This window comes from Seriola aureovittata, chromosome 4, assembly GCF_021018895.1.
Source record: "Seriola aureovittata isolate HTS-2021-v1 ecotype China chromosome 4, ASM2101889v1, whole genome shotgun sequence".
NCBI classification, from domain to species: domain Eukaryota; kingdom Metazoa; phylum Chordata; class Actinopteri; order Carangiformes; family Carangidae; genus Seriola; species Seriola aureovittata.
The window spans coordinates 14,683,879-14,705,745 of NC_079367.1; the positions used below are offsets into that span (position 1 = coordinate 14,683,879).

Sequence of the window (21,867 nt, forward strand, 5' to 3'; positions counted from 1 at the left end):
ACATTCAATAGAGCGTGAAGTCACTGTGACCTTGAACATTGAACTTCGCCCACCAACATCTTATCAGTTCAGCTTTGATTCCAAGTGAATGTTTGTGCTAAATCTGAAGAAATTCCCTTAAGGCGGTCTTTAGATATAACATCCAACAGGCCAAAAATGTTTAGTGAGGTCACTGTGACCTTGACCTTAAACATTTTTACTGAAACATCGCGCTGACGAGAATGGGAGGGACAACCCCGAAACAAAGTGAAATAGATTTTTGGCAAGGCAGATACTGATGAGGTGAAATGGAGACCTCTTGTACAGTGGATATAAAAGGTCTACATGCTCCTGTTAAAATAGCAGATGTTTGTGATGGAAAAACAATGAAACCAAGGTAAATAATTTCCGAACTTATTCCATCTTAAATGGTCCTTTTTAAAATGCAAGTGAAAAACAAACTGAAACAGTTAAGGTAAAAAAAAAAAAAATAGATGACTGTCAATAACTTTAAGTGTGCACAACCTCCCTCCAAAATTTATGAAAAGACCAGAAGAAAACTGGTGAGGGAGGCTGGCAAGAGGCCTACGGCAACATTAAAGGAGCTGCAGGAATTTCTGGCAAATGCTGTTTGCTCCTTACATGTGACAGCAATCTCCTGTGTTCTTCATATGTCTTCGCTGTGAGGTAGCGTGGAAAAATGGAAACTTTTTCTCACCAAAAAAAACAAAAAAACAATATCCAAGCTCAATTTTGCAAAAAATAAAAAAAATTATAATAATGAAATATAATAATCCAATCCCCCTAAACCATTTGGATAAATATTTCCTGGCCTGATGAGACCACTATTGAACTTTTTGGCCATAATTCCAAAAGATTAATTTGGTTCAAAAACAAACACAGAACATCACCAAAAGAGCACCATACCCACAGTGAAGCATGGCGGTGGCAGCATCATGTATTGAGGCTACTTTTCTTCAGCCGGAACTGACGCCTCAGTAAAAGAGGAGGGAATTATGAATAGCTCCTTTAATGTTGCCGTAGGTCTCTTGGCAGCCTCCCTGACCAGTTTTCTCCTGGTCTTTTCATCATTTGTGGAGGGACCTCCTGTTCTTGGTAACGTCACTGTCATGCTATATTTTCTCCACTTGTTAATGATGGTCTGCACTGTGTCCCATGGTAAATCCTCCAATTGCTTGGAAATTCTTTTGTTCCCCTCTCCTGATCGATACCTTTCAACAGCGGCATCTCGTTCATGCTTTGGGAGCTCTTTGTGGCCCATGGCTTTCACAGTAGGATGCGACTGAGAAGATGAAGACAAGGAGCAGCAAAACTTAATTTGTGGTTAATAACATACACTTTAATTGATGGCAGGTGCATACTAACTACTATTTAACATCGGTTTGAATGTGATTGGTTAATTCTGAATATAGCCACATCTGTAAGAGAGTGTGCACACTTACGCAACCAGGTTGTACACTTCTATTCTTGTACTGAAGTTAGCATGCTAACAAGCTTGCACTGACCTTGTCGGACTGTATCATCACTTTGCAGTACAGCGTCACTGTTGCGTCCTGTCTTCCATGAAGTAGCGCTGCTCAGAGGGCGTGTTATAACCTTTTGTCTTGTAACTGCAACAAATGTTGAAGCTCTTGCCCAGACTGGTAAGTAGGTAGCTGTTACAAATAGCTAATTTAAGCTGATTTAGGCCAGTATCAGTTTTAACTAGATAATTTCTAATATTCATATACTTATGACTTGTGTGTTTATTAAATTCCAGAGTTGAAGGTAGAAAAAAATGGCAATAGCATGTACAATAGCACACATGGGTCCCAAAAATCAACAAATAAGTGTTAATAATGATAAATTCATAATGTCTAACAGTAATGGCCAAGCCATGTTGCAAACTTAAGCCCTCCACCAATCAGATGTCACTTGAAATCCGATGTATAGTGCATGACCCTTTGTGGTTCCCTGTCTGCCTTTCATCCAAGCTCAACCTGTAAAAACAAATTTGTTCTCATAGTCACAAAGACTCCGTTGTGGCAGCGGTAGGTTCCCAGAGCTTTGGCTGTCTGGGGGAAGTTTACATGTTCTTTCTGTGTTGTGGCTTTCCGCTGACATTCAAGTGAAATGTTAGTCTGCTACCTTAGAGATCATGAATTCCCTACTGAGAATGTGAGTAAAAAGGTTAAAGATAACAAATGGTCTGTTTTTGTTGACATTCACTGCTGTCTTAATGGTGTGTAAAACAGTGCTACTGTATTGCACTGCAGTATTCCTCTATTGCACTTGGCTACACATATGCACATATTGTGATCACGTAAATTATAACCACAAGATTCAACCAAGTAGAAAATACATAAACCTCATTAGCACACATGGTCAGGGCTACAATGAAGGCATAGAGGTTGTGCTGTATGTCATTCAGGATTGGCTGTAATATGTCAGGCAATTAATAATTAATTATGGACCAACAGGACTGGAAGAGATACTTTAATCAAGCAAGTATATAGAGTACATGTTACTCATTACCAGCTGAAAATATATGATCAGTGTTATTGGAACAATTGCAACTCATATGAAGTCAAACTGGTATTTTACAGTGTTATAAATATGAAGTAAAGTCTAACTGGCAATCCTCCCATGACTTGTTGACAGAAATGGCTTAAGAACAAGACAGACACGTGTGCAGCATTTATAAATCTTATTATTCAACAATATTCACATTACAACATCAACACTGCTCTGCTAGTGACAGGTTCTAATAATCCCAATATATTGTATAGTTACTTTGTAATACATTGTCGAGAGGCACTTCCAGTAAGTCTGGCAATAGAGGAGCTACAGTATTGTGTCTAAATTACAAAACGGTAAAAATAAATATTTTTCTAAAAGTTTTTTTTGTTATAATATACTTTTGAATCTGTACAGTATATATTTTTTATACAAATTCAAACAATATCTAGAAATAAAATGTCATATTCCACTTAAACAAATACTGGTGAAACACACAATTTCCCCATCCTGTAGGTATTGCTACATGTGTTAAGTGCAAGATACTGGAGAGAAGAAAAGAATTGAGTCTGTGAAGCGCCTGCTATAGTAGATAAAAACATACCAGCCTTGTTTGTCTTGCTTTAAAGGTGGTGAAAAAAAGTTTGTTTTGGTTTCCTTTAGTGGCAAACAAGGAAAGCTGATGCATATAGCATTCAAACAATGTATACATACATACATACATACATACGTATATGTGAAAATGTTATGGCACAGGAGCATAGCTCCCTTTTAAAATGGCTGAAACAACAAACAATACAAAAAGGAATATTTTTGGTTCAAACCATCAAAAAGAAACTACAAGGGCTTCAGTCTGAGAACAGAACAGTTAGTCAGTTCCATTGTAGTGCTACTGCTGCCTATTGACACAGCAGTGAAATAACAGACAGTACAACACCATGAGCTCCATTCTGTTAGATGAACGCTAAAATGGTTCTTATGTTGCTTTAATCTGTCCTGTCTTTGCATGAGGACGCAGTAAATGCATATCGAGACATCCTCACTGGGTTCTGGATAACACTGATAAAAAAGAAGATGCAAGAAACATGCTCCTTTCTTAGGGCTCATTTTGTGCAAATCACAAAAAAACCACAAAGTTCAAAAAGTTTCTTTGGTTTGCACAAGTTAATCCAGTGTGCAGCAATCCCCTTCTTATCGTTCTTTACAAGAAACCACTTATACTGGCTTTGATAAACTAAAAGTTTGTCTTTAAGACTCTGGACTTTTGTTTTCTGGCTGAGATTTTATATATTGTAAAACAAGAGGAAGTAGGGTTAAGATACAAACCATTGGCCAGTGTACCTATGATGACCAAGACCTAAAAGCCAACAGATGCCATGAGCTTTTATGCCATGGTGGTCAAGAATCTCCATCTAATCTACAGTAAATTAAAGAAATTATTTAATCACAATGCTTCCCAACAGAGATTATGGAACCATTCCAGTGGTTTTACATGTGTTGACCCATTTACTACAAATTAATTACTGTGTACTTAACATCGCAAGTAACTACTTTGCAAAAACTGCGGACTCTTCCAGGTATCCATTGGTTTCTATTTATCCTCGTACAATGTTTTAAAATTATGTAATCCATCTCAGTGAAAGTCATGTCTATATATATATATATATGTAATGTTATTGTTAGGTGATGAAATAATGCAGTAATGATGAATTCTCAACTCAATCTACACTTAAACTGCATTATGGATGTAACAATAATAAAACACTGTCAAAAATAATTCAAAGATCTTGCAAGTTTCAAGAGTGTGCTAATAGATTTACATACTGTACTGAAATAATAGGAAACCAGTGGCTGCCTGGAAATTTAGGAAAAATTGTCAGGAACTATGTTAAGTTTGCGTGATATGTATGATTGAACCCTGTATGATTGGTGTAATTTGCAAATTACCTGAAAGAAACAAGCTGACCACTCTCAAATAGCTTACTCAAAACTCCCTAAACGGCTACATACACAAGCTTTAATATTTTGGATTGTTTACGACAAAAATTAGCAACCCCAAATTCTGTCACAGCTTTGATTAAGTCTCTTTGATTGCTGCACTGTAGAGTAAAAAGAGGAGGCGGGGCTACGAGGGGACATCAGAGGTGGGGAGCGTCTATTGATTCCTAGTGAGCTTTGATTTCTCTGATTACATAGAATTCAAGCAGAAAACTGAAGGGTGGAGCACGGGATAGTACATGTGTGAGATGTGAGGAAAAAACCCATTGCAATGGTATGCACATTAGACTGCAAGTGAAGCATCGACACACTGTGGTGGGAAGGGTATTTACAGTGGATGGAACTCAAGCTCATTCATGTCTGCTTAAATACCTTATGGAGGCAGGAGGCTCACAGAGCTTTTTACAGTCTTGGTTATTTTTAGAACAACTGAAGTTTGAAAGCTATGTTGCTCTACAGAGCTTCAGAAACGCTCAACTAAAACATCCCAGTCGATTCCTTATGACCCGCAGCTTTGTAGCTCTGTTGTGTGTCAGCTGATGTTTACAGTTCACTTCTGCTGCTACAGGTGCACTTATCATGACAAGCCAATGCAAGGAGAGGCTACTGGAAGACATTTGTGCGTCTTGCTGCAAACGCTACAAAATACACTGCTGCCATTTGTGTTGGCAGGTAAGACACAAATTGTTTCAGGGGTCAGATATCACTTTGCCTTTTCCTTTTTTTCTGTTGCTAAGCAACATTAGCTTTTTATTACGGACTATTTTTGCCCAGGGCTTCCTGTCTGATTCACATTAACGCTGGAGGTAATTTTGCTTTTAATTGTGTATTATGCTGGACTGTAGTTTGTAAAACGAAACCCAGCTAAGTTTTTTTTTTTTTTAAGTTCCTTTGTTGTCTGCAATAATGATTCTAAATTAAAATAAATAAATAAACAGACCTAAAACACCTATTAAGAGCACTCGACATGAACTGAAAAATGAACAATAAGCTCAGGCTTTGGTTAGCAAAGGCTTTCTTTTTCATAGCAGTAAAAACAAGCTCAACCACTGCACCCTTTTGTAAGTACAGGGAATAAGCAGTCAAGGGCATTATGTTGCACAGTTTAGCTCTCCTTTGCACAATGGGCATTTTGATAACAGTGCAATGGATACAGCTGAGGATTTAGACTGTATTAACGTTAGCAAACTCTAATTGAGTTAAGAAATTGGGTCACAGCGGGGCAAGTTCAGCCAGTAAAAACTTAAACAGTGTCTGCAAACAAGCCTGTTTAATCCGTCTCTTAGTCTGTTTTCATCCAGCGTATAAAGTTTTCTTGTCGTTGATGTTACTTTTTCGATGTTAAAAGCGTTTTCTGACCTTCACCCAGGAGCTCACCCGCCACTCTCAACTTGTTTGGCTTCAAATTATGTGTTTGCTATTTTGTTTGTGAATGCTTATGGTGTTTTAACACATCTCGGTACTCCTGGGCATCTTCTCTAATCTCATATGCACATCAGCTTGTCTTTTTTTTTTTTTGGAACTACAGTGTTGCAAGCCTCTGACAACTCATGCAGATATAACCACACCCTACTCTGCTCTATGTAAGTCCACCTCATCCACCTCGCCTCTTGAGCCAGACTTAAGTGTCAGGCTTTTCCAAAAAGTGCTGTCTATGTCCAAGAAAGTCTTTCAATTGACTTAACATATGCCCTCGTTCACTTTGCAGTTTTGACACAAAGTACCTGCTACAGATCTCAGTATCTGAATCCGCAAAGTGCCCCGGTTGCTTTTACAATGTCACATCAAATACACTGTACTGCACGTCCCTGTAATACATTTTGCAGACTTGGAAATGTAAATCATCACATGATTTTCAATCAGAACAAACTGGCTCATCTTCAAAGAGTTACATCCAGAGGGATCTGCAGAAATGTGAAAAAAGATCTGAGCCCCCTCTGACCCCCTCATAAGCAGCTGCAAGTCAAGCTAAAAAGCTTCTTCTTCTCCTCCTTCCTCTTTCATTACTAAGCCTCATTACTAAGGCTGTTCTCCTTCTTCACACTTCTTCTCCATTACCACCAATCTGAATCTCTGAGGACATCAAAGGACAGCATGACACCACCTGTTAAGCCATGCGCCGTGTGACACTGAGGACTACAAATGGAGAAAAAACATCCAGAGGTGTGGTGAGTATGCTGGCCTAAAGAAACTATGCAAAATGAAGACATCTTCTTCAATGTGTAAAATCCTTCCATCTCTCACTCTGCCATTATTATTTGCTCTTATTATTATTATTATTATTATGATTTTGATTTTGACAATGTAACAGAAGATCACCGGCAGCATCATTTGAAACTATGAGGGTTGCACTTCATTAAACCTAAATTTGACTTAACTTATCTTAATGAATAATTAACAACATATATTAATAATAGTATACAGGTACGTAGCTGTGGTTGTTTTTCTGTTTTAAGAGTAAGCTGGGTACATTATTCATTTCATATAACTTTCTAAGCCTTTTTGAGCAACAAAATAATGACAGTTTGAATATTATAGATCTGATTGAGACTTCTACGTAGTTTCTTGCACACAGCACCTCCTGCTTGGCAATAGGCACCACAGGGTTTTTTTTTTTTTTTTTTTTCCTTTTTATGTCTTATTGACGTAAATCCGCTCGGGTGATTTGGAGCCGTGAGTCAGCTCTGGCCTGGGCCACTATGGCTTACTGGATTACTCACTTTCTGAAGCATTTGGCCTACATACCGGGTTAGAAATTATAAAGAATTCATGAGAGAGTACATTACTGTAAAGATTAAGCAAACACGGTGGGAAGTTACATAAAATATGAACACAAATGCTTAACTTAACAAAACACATTACCTTATTACCTAGTTTTGTGCTTTGTATGTTAGTTTGAATGTGGTTAACAGTGTGATCTGCTGTGTTGTAGTTGACAGACAGTGTAATGTGATCAATAATCTTGTTTACCTCGTGGTTCCTTTGTCATGCACAAAGGGAACCGTGTATCTAGCGACATCAGTTAATCAATAACATCTCATACTGCACAGAAGGAAAATCGAATTGAAGCAGTGGCAATTAAAAGGACAAGGACACTGCAAGTCCTTTTTGTGTTTTTTTTCTCTATGGGTCTCTGCTTTCCTGAGTTGTGTGCCCTGGAAATGTGTTGGTGTGCTGGACTGACTCTGCGTAACAAAAGACAGGGAGAAAACATGCGACTAGGGAAAAGCATTGTTTGTCATGAACAAAACCTTGTTTTGTATGTTTTTCTTTGAGTGAGAATAAAGCTTTTATAGCAACAGGGTTCTTTGTTAAACTTCTATCAGTTCTGTGTATGGAATGTGTTTCTACTGTAGCATTGTGTATATGCCTGTGTGAGTGTGCGTCTGTGAAGCTTGTGTGGGTGTTTGTCTGGATACACAATGTACTACAACTGGCTCTTTTTTTCCATCTCCCTCTGAAATCCACTCGGCTGAGCCTCAGTGGACACAGCCTTTTCCCTGGCTTTCATCCCATTGTCCTCAAGGAGAAGGGGCTTGTTGCACATCCTCAACCAGCCGGGGGCTCCACAGTGTGCTGATAGCATGGGAGCAACAAGAAGAAGGGTGGGTGGGGGGACTTGTGACAGTGTATTACTCACTGGTAGAGTGAATGAGTGAATCAGCGTGGTTGGCTCATAGTGCAGGATGGGCAGCCTGGGTGAGGGCAGGGCACCAGATCCAGACTAAAACAAACACTACAACAAAAACAAATACAGTCCCAATCATTCTCTTTTTCTTTTTCAGCTTCTTTTTCGGCCTCATAGTCATTTCATCTTTTGCCCATCTCACCTCTCTCTCCTTGTCAGATGCACTGGGCATGCATCATCCCTGTCCTCAAACCCTGTTTTTGTTAGGCACATTTTACCCAAAACATCTTCTACAGTGTTGTGTCAAAGTGATGTGCTGGCTACGATATCAAGAGTTTAGTTAGGAAACAAATAAACATTTTTAGACAACGTTCAGATTCCTGGTTTAAGAGGAGGTCAAAGTTCATAATATCACTCTGGTTCATCCTCTTTTTCCCCTGAAGTCTCTGATTGCGAAAGGATTTCCTCTTCCTCTAAAGCCGGCACCTCTTCCCTTTCATCAAGGCCGTCAGTCGAAGACTCCTCTTTGCTTGCTTGCTCTTCCTCTTCCTCGTGAATGGCTGTGATTGGATCTGTGGGGCTGCCGATGCAGTTCGGGTCCCCTTTCTGGGCCTCCTCCTGGGCTTCTGTGGCGATCACTCTTTTCCACATTTCATGGTTTTCCAAAATATGCTGCGTGATCTGGCAAAACACTTTTCTCCTGCTCACCTTTTTGGTTTCTTGCCGCTCTGTCAGACACAAAACTGACAGTTAGACAAGCTCCTCAGAAAGTACATGGCCTTAAATGAATAGTTTGGCATTTTCAGAAAAATGCTTGTTTGCTTTCTTAGAGTTAGATGAAAGGATTTATTTATTTATTCATCTATTTGACCGGGACAATGCATGTGAATGAGCATCAGTACAAAATACATGATGTAAACGTGCCGGATTGTAGCGCAAATGCAAATTTATGTCCGTGATACAAACGGTTAGCTTAGCTTAGCACAAAGACTGGAAATGGGGAACTATCTAAAGCTCACTAACAAGTTATACATGCAAAAACTTAAATGTAAAAACAAGTTGTGGATTTTGGGTATGTGCCTTAAGCTTTGATCAGAGACTAATTGTTATTTTCCCCTGTGTTTCCAGTTTTTATCCTAAGCTAAGCTAACCCTCTCCTAGATCCAGCTTCATATATCATGGACAGATTTTTTTTTAACCTTTATTTATTCAGGGTAGTTTCCTCTCTTTTACAGGAACCTACTGTTACACATTCACACCTGGAAGCTGCACAGTACAATTTCAATCTGACCTGCTGGTGACTGTGCAGCTCCACATCAATCCTCTCATCTAGCGCTCAGAAAGAAAAGGAATAAATATATTTCCTAAAATGTCAAACTGTGTCTTGAAATGGGCCATCCAATATGTTAACTATATAATGACCAATGCAGTCTCTGTTGGCATCCTTTCCAAATATAGCACAGCTGTAGGAAGTGACTCCAGTGGTACAAATGGCTTCCAATAAATTAAAACTAAATCTATACAAAAAATGAGCAAAGACAGTCTGTTAGTAAAATGTAAAATGCTACCTACACAGCAGCAAATCTCAAATCCACAGCTTTAAACTCATTTGAATGGGCCAAGTACAATAAGATGAGAAAACTAGTTGTAACTACAATGCGCTGCGTTATAAATAATGATAAAGTGGATATCAGTTCTCCCTTGCACATGAATACTTTGAAACCACCTTTTCATATTAATCAAGAAACAATGCCCCTTTATGTCCCATTTAGAAATTAATTTTGGTGCACATGGTGAATAAAGCAGAGGTGAAACGGGGCATTATTTGGATATGGCTTCACACAGGCTTTAGAATTTGATCCTGTTCCTCTTCAAATCCACCAAGACTTAAATCAAGCGACACCACTAAAGCTCTTAGACTAAGCCCGGTGATTGATTTCCTTTTGTGACTCTCAGCCTAAAAAAAAGCTTCCACCAACAGTGCTGATTTTGAATCTTCGCTTGACCTTAATTTTACCCCAAGAGATGAGCCAAAAAAAAAAAAAAAACTCAATATAATCAGTGACATATTTTCTGCAGCATGAATAACTAAGAGGTTGACATACGGGAGTTGTCGGAACTTGTTGACGCGTCCTCATCTGCTGTATCTTCTTCCTCCTCTTCTGTAACTTGTTCTTCCTTTGCCTCCTCTGGCTCCATCTCTCCCTCAGGTGGGTCGAACCAGCGTCCTGGCATAAGAGCAGCAGAGTCGTAGGAGGAGCACAGAGGTCCTACTATGTGAGTGATGAACGACTCCTGCAGTTTAGCGAGCTGTGGAGCGGACCGGTCCATGAATGGGCTGATGGGAAGGCCCAGGCTTGCTTCTTCATCACCCTAGAAGGGCACAAACATAGCAAATAAGTCAGGTGCACAGAAATAATCAAACGTAAATGGACATGAAAATGCAACATTTATTTTATACAGTGATGAGAGTTCAAGATAGCAAAGAAAAGTGGCTTGAAATGACTCCTGTGATCTCTTCAGTCCACTGAACATCACTTCATGAGGCATTCAAATTCAAACTTTGCAAACTGTCTTAAAATTAATAGAGAACAGAGATTTTTAGGAACCTCTTTCAGTCCACTTAAAGTCACTATAAACCATCAGAATCTTGATTACGCATAAATAATAAAATAACATTTTATTGGTTTTTTTTTCTGGTTTCAAAAGCTTTTAACTTGATGAGAGACAGAGCAAATGACAGATGACACATGATATTTGCACTAAATATAGTACAAACGTAAGTCAGTCTTTTTTGTTTGTTCTGTTACTGGATTGAATGTTCAAAGTGCTGTTAATATAATAAAACAAATGGCATAATTACTTGTCAAGAAGTATAAAACACAGGCAACTGAATTCATTTAAAACACTACTGACAGCCTTTTACTGTGAAAACTTGCAGACTTCACAACACTTTGCCTGTTGAGCTCAAGACAAACATCTTTAACTTCTTTTCTATGTTTTTTAAATGAAAATTTCTCTCTGTGTTTCATGTTTTGATTTTTGTGGGTATTACTCCTGGTGTTTATTGTTTCATTTGTATATTGTATTGAGAAAAGTAACACATTATATCAATTAAATTACATATTGATATATGACATTGAAATGATCTCAGGCTCACGCATGTAGGATAAACTCTATGTCACTCAAGTCGTCTTAAGTTGTTAACTTAGATATGCAGATATACAGTTTGTCCCCTGTACTACTCCACTGGCATGCACAGAAAGTCCCAGACACACTGCCTCTGGGTACAGCCTCCTGAAAGTAGGTCAAGAAGACTACAAATAGGAAAGCATCAATGGCTGTTCTGTAGGTATCGGTCATGTAAATGAGACTGTTTGCAGAGATTTGGCACAGTAATGGTTCTGGAAATAGTGTATTTGTACCCACAAGGTCACCATTAATAAAGGCTGACGTAAAGCTTCTGAGTGATTCTTTTTTTTACCACCATATATGGGCAGGCTGGGTGTAATAACCACAAAAGTCAAACTCTCCACAATATATCAAAGGTTTGTAATCATATTGTAATGGAGGCCAAAGTGGAGTCTTGCTGTTCTGTCCTCATCCTTGGGATATTTGTCATTCATTCATTTTTCTATTTTGCGTCCACAAAGACAGAGCTGTGATGAACGCGTGTCCTATACAGCCAAGGTGGTTGGGGTCTCATCTTTGGATTTCTTTTGCTGATTGGTTGACTGGTTCCAGCATTGAAAATAAATGAAAAGTGGAATAATATGAATTGATTTTCTCAGTTGATAATACAGGCAGCTCTATGTTGTTGTGTTTTATGTTACACAGCATCTTTTTGTGTTGTACTTTCACACATTGTCACAGTCATGTATTGTGCTTTTGTGTTTGTTTTCTAATGTCAGGGCTTTCAAAGCAATTCAGTAGGGTGAGAGGGGCAAGGGCTTCAATTGCTATAGCAACCAGAAACCTGGATGGCGTCAGTGCACTGCACTAGTGGCTCCTGATAGAGGTGTTTGTGTGTGTGTATGTATAGTAAGAACATGAGTGGGGTGCTAATGTTTGGAATATTAAAAGTGGTGCATTGCAGAGCATAATGTAAATGCATTTGTATGTTGTGTGTGTGTGTGTGTGTGTGTGTGTGTGTGTGTGTGTGTGTGTGTGTGTGTGTGTGTGTGTGTGTGCGCGCGCGTGCGCGCGCGCGCGCGCGCGCGCGCACACATCTGTACTGACTCTGTTGCCACGGAGTCCCATCCTTGTAATCTTCCTGTTTGGTTGTGAATGAGCGCTGTCAAGGATGACACATTTAGGTCATCCTTCTCCCCTCTGAGGGAAACATACGCACATCCTCTGTCTCTCACCCGCTCTCTCTCACTTCACCCACCCCCCGAAGCTCCCGCTCATAGGACATACATAATTCTCAAAGCTATTATGAGAACTGAACAGAAGGTTCGAGAGACATAGCAGAATGCTAAGCATTAGACACAGATCAGAGGGAAGACATTTTCTTTATCAGGGCAGTTCTGATTAGAGGTTTGTAGCGGATACGCAGTGGTCTGATTTACTTGGTACACAAGTTCCCTTCATTAAAAATTGACTGGATGAACAAAATAAACAAAACCAACTTCTGCTACAGCCTGTACAGGTGTGTATAAATACAAAGACTTCAAATGTTGAGAAGAGTGAACATTCTGGATACCACTGAGAAAAGAAAATCTGCATTAGCTTCAATTTTGGCTCAAAAGGCTCTAATTAGTGCTACACCACTTACAACATGTTGTTGCTAAGGAGGTAATCATATCTCTCTGGCTAAGCAGATTTTATCTTTATCGACTTGAACTAACCAATCACAGGCAATGTTAGCAGGATTTGTTGCCAGGCATCTGTCTACAATAGTCTCTAACCAATTCATGAGTTAGTAGGTAAGTGTTCTGAATATTCTATTTCTGTTCAGAGGGAACATGCAGTTGAACACAAAAAACCCTGCTGAAGGGTCCCTATCACCTGCACAGGTGCTCTTATGCAGTTGCCTGACCTATGACCTTCCAGTGGAAGAAGGCAAGCAAAAGGATAAAAAGGTTCATATGATTGATCGGGCATTAAAATGCAAATTCACATTATATATTATTTTCATTATGTTTGAATTCTTGCTTTTGGTCAAATTCCAATTCATAGTCCTCTGATATATCCTAACTTCATGATGCTTATATATATATATATATAAACTGTTTTAGAGAGGTGATTGAACCTGATAATCATTTTGGAGGCTGCAGTTTGTGGTGTTGTTGAATTGTGTAGGACAGATTTTTCTATTATTTTGCCCACTTCATTTATATAACAAAGGGTAAGCTAAAAAACGTTAACACATCTGTGTGTAATGCAATACCGTTCATAAATTACATCATCTAAAATGATCATGAGGTTGAATCAGCAACTCTCTAAATCAGTATCAGTAGGAACTGAACTTTATAACCATGGGGGGAGAATCTGTTACAGGACTATTGAATTAGACTCCATTAGTTTTAATTAGGTGTAACTAAAAAAATACCAGCTGAGCTGTTTTTTCAGTTCTGTCTTTTTTGCAAAACGTTTTTGCACATGGATATATTTCAGTTCTTACTGTGTTCATTACAGTACACTTCCATCCATTTATGAATGAGGTTCTATCTGTCCAAATGCTACTAACTTTGAAAGTGATGTTTTATTTATCAGACCAGCTAACGACCACTTGTTCCCATTAAATTGCAGACATTTTTATATGCATACCTGTTCGTAGAATTCGTTGACGATCCCCTCCGTCCACTGCAGGTGTAGCTCCTTACACTTCAGTGGTCCATTGACATCGGCCAGCTTGATGCACATCTGGCACACCAGCAATCGGTCGTTCTCGTTGGTCCAATCAATACCAGACACTCCTTCATCACCCACCTGGGGAGATGTTCAGAGGGAGGTATGTGCACAAAAAGAGAAACTCAATTATGGATTAATAGGAATTCCCTACTGATTAGTTGTCAACATAAATTCAGGACAATCTGGAGGAAAAGGCCATTTTTATTACAGGAACACATCAAAATACTAAACAAGAAAACAAGAGCTGGGAAGAGAAAATCAATGACACAACAGTAATGGCAGATGGTCACTTTTTCTACAGTTTATGTGGCACATTCGAATGCTTACCTTTGCATTAAACTCTGCGAGGAAATCAAAGTGCTTTTTGAGGTCAGTGGCCAGGATGGCTTCAATAACTAGGAAGCGGAAGCGCTTGAACTCCACATGTTCAAGATTAACCAGGAAATTATACTCGGGCCGAGACATAAAGAGGTTCCAAGCTGAAGCTGCATGATGATTTTCTAAGACCGATCTGTCATTGTATAGAAGGGCCTACGGTGGAGGAGGAGAAAGTGAAGTTAACATTTGATGCCGGTCTTCAATGGGAAACCCACAAGAGCTTACTTAAAATTTGACATGATTTGATTTAGTCCTTAAATGAACAACACATTTTAATTTAAGGCCTAAAAGTGTAAAGCCCTTAAGCCCTGACCTGCATACAGATTGTGTGAGGTGTGGTTTCTACTTTTTTCCCACTTACTCTATAACTATAATCCTGTTCAGTATTTTGGTATTTATTGTGAATGACTTCTTTGTAGTTGTGGAGCTCATTTAACTTTTCATTGCTGGTTGGCTTTTTGCATTTTGATCATTTTGAGTTTTATTAAGCTGTAATGAAATATGAAAACTAATGTTTGAATATTATGAATGCTCATCTTCAAATAATATATTTTCCTGTAATATTGCTTTAACACACAGGATAAGCAGTATCATTCACATTTATCCATACATTTGATATTCAGCAAAGTGTTACAAAAAACATTTCATTTGACAGCTTGTTTTACTAATCCTCACATCATGTCATCTAAACTACTCTAAAGGTTTATACTGGTGATACACACAGCTACACTTTTACCTCATATCAGCGAACTAATGGTGATCTGCTGCTGATCAACGCTGGAGAATATTTTGAGTCAACACAAACTGTCTTCTTAAAGGCATGAATGGTTAAATTAATAATTATCTGCTACATAGCTGAAGCTGGCCGTCTTGTACTGCTAATGCATACCAGGCAGACTTCTGAATTTAGATGTATCCATCTCAGTTCATTAGATGACATAGTTTCTTCATCATTGGAGGTCTTTGTTGGGAAATGGCCACATGGTAGCTTGAGTGGGACTCTTTGGTGGAAGTTTATTATTAATGTCTGAGCTTGGTGTTTGCTTGTGGCTATACATTTTCCTTACTCACATACAGTAAAAACACAGATTTCTTGTGAGCTGCCTGACTGAAGGTGCAGTAACAGCAATAGTTCAATCAGTGGACTGTAGGTCCACTGAAGCACACCTACATTTACTTACCTGTGGTGCACTGGTAGCTACTAGAAAGGCGTTGGTTCTTCCAGGATGGTCATAGTCGTGCATGGCAGCAGCTACATACAGGGCCATGAGCTCCAGGCCAGGGATAAGGCCAGCCAGGGAACCATAGCCTTCCTCCAGCACAGAGTTCATCTGGGACACCAGGAAGCCTGTAGCACCAGGTGTAATGCCATTCTCTGAGTCTACAGGCAGAAAGAGAACACATACCGATCCTGAGTCACTGAGGGTGCTCTCTGCTGAAATGCTGCCGCTTACTTTGATTACTTACTATAAAACCTAAGGTGCTATTAGACTAGTTTATCAATTTGAAACAGGAGAGAAAATAAAAATAAATATAGTAATGAAGTGTGATGGTGGGTGTACCAGGATAGTTTGCTATCACACTGCACTTGTGAAATTGTTCAAGATATAGAAACGAGTGAAAATAAATAAAGCAGAAACATTTGCTTAACTTGTAAGAGCTATAAGACCAATAAGGAAGACCTTAATTATTCAACTATAAGTAAGTCATTGTGTGTTTACTCGTCCTCTGTTTGTGTACACACTATTATACGCCTGCCTTTTCTGACTCAGTTTCTCTTTGCCTACCTCTGTGAATGTGTGCAACACTAATACGACTGATGTATTACATGTTCTAGTATTATCAGTATTATAACCTCACTGACCTTCCTCAAGTTGGATTTGTTGATATTTTTTTATAGATATTTCATGGCATTTTATGACTTTATTAAAAGGTGAAAAGAGAAAGAGATAACAGGAGATGAGTGAGAGAGATAATAAATAAAGGTCCGTAGCCCGGATTTACTTATTCATTTATTTTATTTAAAAGGGACCATGTGCAGCTTTCAACATAAATGTCACCATTTCATGCACCACACCAGATTATAGCTTCTAGATAATTTACATCTGAAGTCCCTTTGTGACCTTTGTGGTTCATAATTGGCGTCTGAACCCCTAAGCCACAGGGTTGCCCTGAAGTTGGATTTGTTTTGACATAGAACCGTGATTGAAAACAAATGAATGTATCTTGATGATTTACACCACCAGAATAAAAATGCTGCAACTACAATCTAAGAGAATGGAACAAAATGAGAGATTTATATTGCCCAAAATATGGGGAAGATGGAAGGATCTTGAGGTTTGGTCATGAGAAAATACTGTGTGTATAAAAAGTCCTCACCAGTGTGTATCCCGTTCTCAGTCAGCAGGGTGGGCAGACCTGGCACAGGCTGAGTGGTGAGGTACCAAACAGCATGCAGAACATCAGTGGCATGGATCCGATTGTGATCTGGAGAGAAAAAAAATTCTAACTCACACCAGTGGAGGGCAGTAAGACCACTGTGATGAAATCTCTTGTGTTACCACTCAGTTTTAACCATTCTACAGTTTGACACAATTAAACTGATTAAACTGAACTGAAAAATAAAACCCCTTCTCAGTCATGAATCTGTAATACATTTAAAATAAGGGCCTCTGTTCAAACATGATAGATCAAATAGAGACAATGCTGCTGTGTTACTGGGAATCTGGCACGTTATGTTCAATGTGCAGGATGAGATTCTGTTAACTTGTTATCTCACCAGTTCTTTAATTTTGGCATCAAATCAGTGTTCAGGAATTTTTCCAAATAAGTGTGGCTTGTGTAGCTTTCAAATGTCTCCCCTCATAGTCATATCTCTTTTCCAATCATAATGGTAACAGGTGAAATTAGCAGAGCATTTATGGAGTAAATTCCTTCTTTGAAAAAGGCTAATATTGATAGCAGTCAGCTGTTATTAACCTAAAGCTGAGATACTGAAATTGTAAAAGATCTAAGTTAAAGTAGTAAACAGGCTGTGTCTCAGGCTCACACTTCTGTACAGGAGACTGGTAAAAATCTAAATGATATATAATGCAAAATGGCACACAGGAACAAGATTAACATGATGGGCCACGGAAACATACAAACTAAGTGTATGTTAAGTGTGATTATAAAACTGGCTACAACAGCTAGAGTATAAAAAGTTAATATTTCATTCAAATTGTACAGATTGTGTTATCAAAAACACTGCTAATAATTGTCTTACTTTGGTCACGTGCTGTATTTCAAATGTATTTTATGAATGCTTTGTGAAAACAAAGCTCATGGTCTCAACATGATTTGACATAAATACCATAGATATGATCCTCTTCTGAAATTAAACACCAAAATTTAACCATCAGGAAACTTTATATTATTGTCAACTGTGAGAAATATGAACATGCCACAAACTACTGAAGCACAGAGTAAGCCTGTTAGTGTTAGTGGTGCCTTTATTTCTCTGACAAAGCAGTACATCCACCTTGTGGCAGATAAAGGTAATGCTCCATAACAATAATTAACTTGAGCATGGGGGACCTTCTACTCACAAGGGATGTCCCTGTAACCATTCTCCAAAGCATGGAAGTAGTTCATGAACTCTTGTACAGGAATCCTGAAGGTCTCAAACAGACCTGTGTCCTCAAAGAGCCGATAGGAAATCTGAAAACATAACACGAGGAACATCATCACTACTTAGAATCCACCTATGTATTAAATTAATAAATTATTTTAACACTAAGCTGTGACGCCACTCACAAAAGGGTTGTAAATCTCTATAGAGTCACTTTCAACAGTATATTTTGAATTAGAAGGGAAATGCTTAATTTGCAATAACGAATTTTAGTGACTCTGTATCTGAGAGAGTAGCATTTTCAGAGATATTTCCTGTGGATTTGACTATTCTGTCAAATCTAGTTTATTTCAAAGTAATGGCAAAAATTTCTAAACAATCAAATCTGCTCATATACTATCTATCATACTACTTCATATGATATCTAAATAATCCTGCGGTATTGAGTTACACCCGTTTTTATGCCTTAGTATACTATGACGTTTTTATGACTTAGTGTGACTTTGTATACAATTACTTTTTATGCCTTAATGTACTATGTATTTGTATGCCTTACCATAATATGCCTTTTTAATAAGGAGGCAGGGTAGTACAATGGTAAGAACAGTCACCTCTAAGTGTGAGGAATCTCGTTTTGAATCCCACTTTGGGAACATAGTTTAGTAAGGCACTATAATAGTATAGTATGGAAAAAAATTCAAAAAAAAATCATAATATATTAAGGCATAAAAAGTCATAAAAACGTCATAGTATGGCAAGGCATGAAACTACATAGTACAGTAGGCCATAAAAAATCATATTATAGGATGGCATAAAAATGTCAAGGAAATCATAAAGATGTCAAAGTATCACAGTACTGGTAAGGTAACCATAATAGACTGAGATATCATGTAACCTATGCACACATTGGTGCCAACTTATATTCTAACCAACAACCTATGGAATGAAAAGTAACAGGTCTAACCACTCGACTACCATGCCATCTTAACATCTGTTGTCATGATAGTGAAGTTTAAAGATGTCATAGCATATACAGCCATAAAACGTGATCGTCTTGTAAGGCATAAAAACCTCCAAAACGTGATAGAATAGTGTGGCATAAAACGTCACAGTACAGTCAAGCAAAAAGTGGAAAAAAGGTCATAGTATAGTATGGCAAAAAATTCAAAAGAACATCATAATATATTAACGCATAAAAGGTCATAAAAACGTCATAGTATGGCAAGGAATTAAGCTACATAGTATATTAAGGCATAAAAATGTCATAGTATGGCAAAAAATTCAAAAAAACATCATTTTATAGGATGGCTTAAAAATGTCGAAAAGGTCATAGTATAGTATGGCAAAAAATAAAAAAAAAACATCAAAATATATTAAGGCATAAAAGGTCATAAAAACGTCATAGTATGGCAAGGCATGAACCTACATAGTACAGTAGGCCAAAAAAAATCATATTATAGGATGGAATAAAAATGTCAAAAAAGGTCATAGTATAGTATGGCAAAAAATTCAAAAAAACATCATAATACATTAAGGCATTAAAGGTCATAAAAATGTCATAGTATGGCAAGGCATTAACCTACATAGTATAGTAAGGAATAAATATGCCAAAAACATCATTTTATAGAATGGCATAAAAATGTCAAAAAAGGTCATAGTATAGTATGGCAAAAAATTCAAAAAAACATCATATTATATTAAGGCATAAAAGGTCATAAAAACGTCATAGTATGGCAAGGAATTAAGCTACATAGTATAGTAAGGCATAAATATGCCAAAAAACATCATTTTTATAGGATGGCATAAAAATGTCAAAAAAGGTCATACTACAGTAGGCCAAAAAAAAATCATAATATATTAAGGCATAAAAGGTCATAAAAACGTCATAGTATGGCAAGGAATTAAGCTACATAGTATAGTAAGGCATAAATATGCCAAAAAACATCATTTTATAGGATGGCATAAAAATGTCAAAAAAGGTCATAGTATAGTATGGCAAAAAATAAAAAAAAAACATCAGAATATATTAAGGCATAAAAGGTCATAAAAACATCATAGTATGGCAGGGCATGAAACTACATAGTATAGAAAGGCATAAAAATGACAAAAAACATCATTTTATATGATGGCATAAAAATGTCAAAAAAGGTCATAGTATAGTATGGCAAAAAATTCAAAAAAACTTCATATTATATTAAGGCATAAAAGGTCATAAAAACGTCATAGTATGGATAGGCATGAACCTACATAGTACAGTAGGCCAAAAAAATCATATTATAGGATGGCATAAAATTGTCAAAAAAGGTTATAGTATAGTATGGCAAAAAATTCAAAAAAACATCATATTATATTAAGGCATAAAAGGTCATAAAAACGTCATAGTATGGCAAGGAATTAAGCTACATAGTATAGTAAGGCATAAATATGCCAAAAAACATCATTTTTATGGGATGGCATAAAAATGTCAAAAAAGGTCATAGTATAGTATGGCAAAAAATTCAAAAAAACATCATATTATATTAAGGCATAAAAGGTCATAAAAACGTCATAGTATGGCAAGGAATTAAGCTACATAGTATATTAAGGCATATATATGCCAAAAAACATAATTTTATAGGATGGCTTAAAAATGTCGAAAAGGTCATAGTATAGTATGGCAAAAAATAAAAAAAAAACATCAAAATATATTAAGGCATAAAAGGTCATAAAAACGTCATAGTATGGCAAGGCATGAACCTACATAGTACAGTAGGCCAAAAAAAATCATATTATAGGATGGAATAAAAATGTCAAAAAAGGTCATAGTATAGTATGGCAAAAAATTCAAAAAAACATCATAATACATTAAGGCATTAAAGGTCATAAAAATGTCATAGTATGGCAAGGCATTAACCTACATAGTATAGTAAGGAATAAATATGCCAAAAACATCATTTTATAGAATGGCATAAAAATGTCAAAAAAGGTCATAGTATAGTATGGCAAAAAATTAAAAAAAACTTCATATTATATTAAGGCATAAAAGGTCATAAAAACGTCATAGTATGGCAAGGAATTAAGCTACATAGTATAGTAAGGCATAAATATGCCAAAAAACATCATTTTTATGGGATGGCATAAAAATGTCAAAAAAGGTCATAGTATAGTATGGCAAAAAATTAAAAAAAAACATCATAATATATTAAGGCATAAAAGGTCATAAAAAAGTCATAGTATGGCAAGGCATTAACGAACATAGTACAGTAGGCCAAAAAAATCATATTATAGGATAGCATAAAAATGTCAAAAAAGGTCATAGTATAGTATGGCAAAAAATTAAAAAAAACTTCATATTATATTAAGGCATAAAAGGTCATAAAAACGTCATAGTATGGCAAGGCATTAACCTACATAGTACAGTAGGCCAAAAAAATCATATTATAGGATGGCATAAAAATGTCAAGGAAATCATAAAGATGTCAAAGTATCACAGTACTGGTAAGGTAACCATAATAGACTGAGATATCATGTAACCTATGCACACATTGGTGCCAACTTATATTCTAACCAACAACCTATGGAATGAAAAGTAACAGGTCTAACCACTCGACTACCATGCCATCTTAACATCTGTTGTCATGATAGTGAAGTTTAAAGATGTCATAGCATATACAGCCATAAAACGTGATCGTCTTGTAAGGCATAAAAACCTCCAAAACGTGATAGAATAATGTGGCATAAAACGTCACAGTACAGTCAAGCAAAAAGTGGAAAAAAGGTCATAGTATAGTATGGCAAAAAATTCAAAAGAACATCATAATATATTAAGGCATAAAAGGTCATAAAAACGTCATAGTATGGCAAGGAATTAAGCTACATAGTATATTAAGGCATATATATGCCAAAAAACATAATTTTATAG

At 37.2% G+C, this 21,867-nt stretch overlaps 1 protein-coding gene across 2 annotated transcripts in view; it reads right to left on the reverse strand.

The window, feature by feature from the left end:
• Nucleotides 1-2,460: 2,460 nt before the first annotated feature.
• LOC130167550 (cGMP-inhibited 3',5'-cyclic phosphodiesterase 3A-like) overlaps nt 2,461-21,867 on the reverse strand; it is a 78,295-nt gene continuing 58,888 nt past the window's right edge. For both annotated transcript variants that reach the window (XM_056373860.1, XM_056373858.1), the window contains 7 exons: nt 17,944-18,055; nt 16,736-16,843; nt 15,538-15,737; nt 14,306-14,509; nt 13,895-14,056; nt 10,228-10,495; nt 2,461-8,850 (listed from right to left, as the gene is read on the reverse strand). In XM_056373860.1, coding sequence (XP_056229835.1) covers nt 8,534-8,850; nt 10,228-10,495; nt 13,895-14,056; nt 14,306-14,509; nt 15,538-15,737; nt 16,736-16,843; nt 17,944-18,055 — 1,371 coding nt within the window. In that variant the 3' untranslated portion in view covers nt 2,461-8,533. The remainder of the gene's footprint in view (nt 8,851-10,227; nt 10,496-13,894; nt 14,057-14,305; nt 14,510-15,537; nt 15,738-16,735; nt 16,844-17,943; nt 18,056-21,867) is intronic.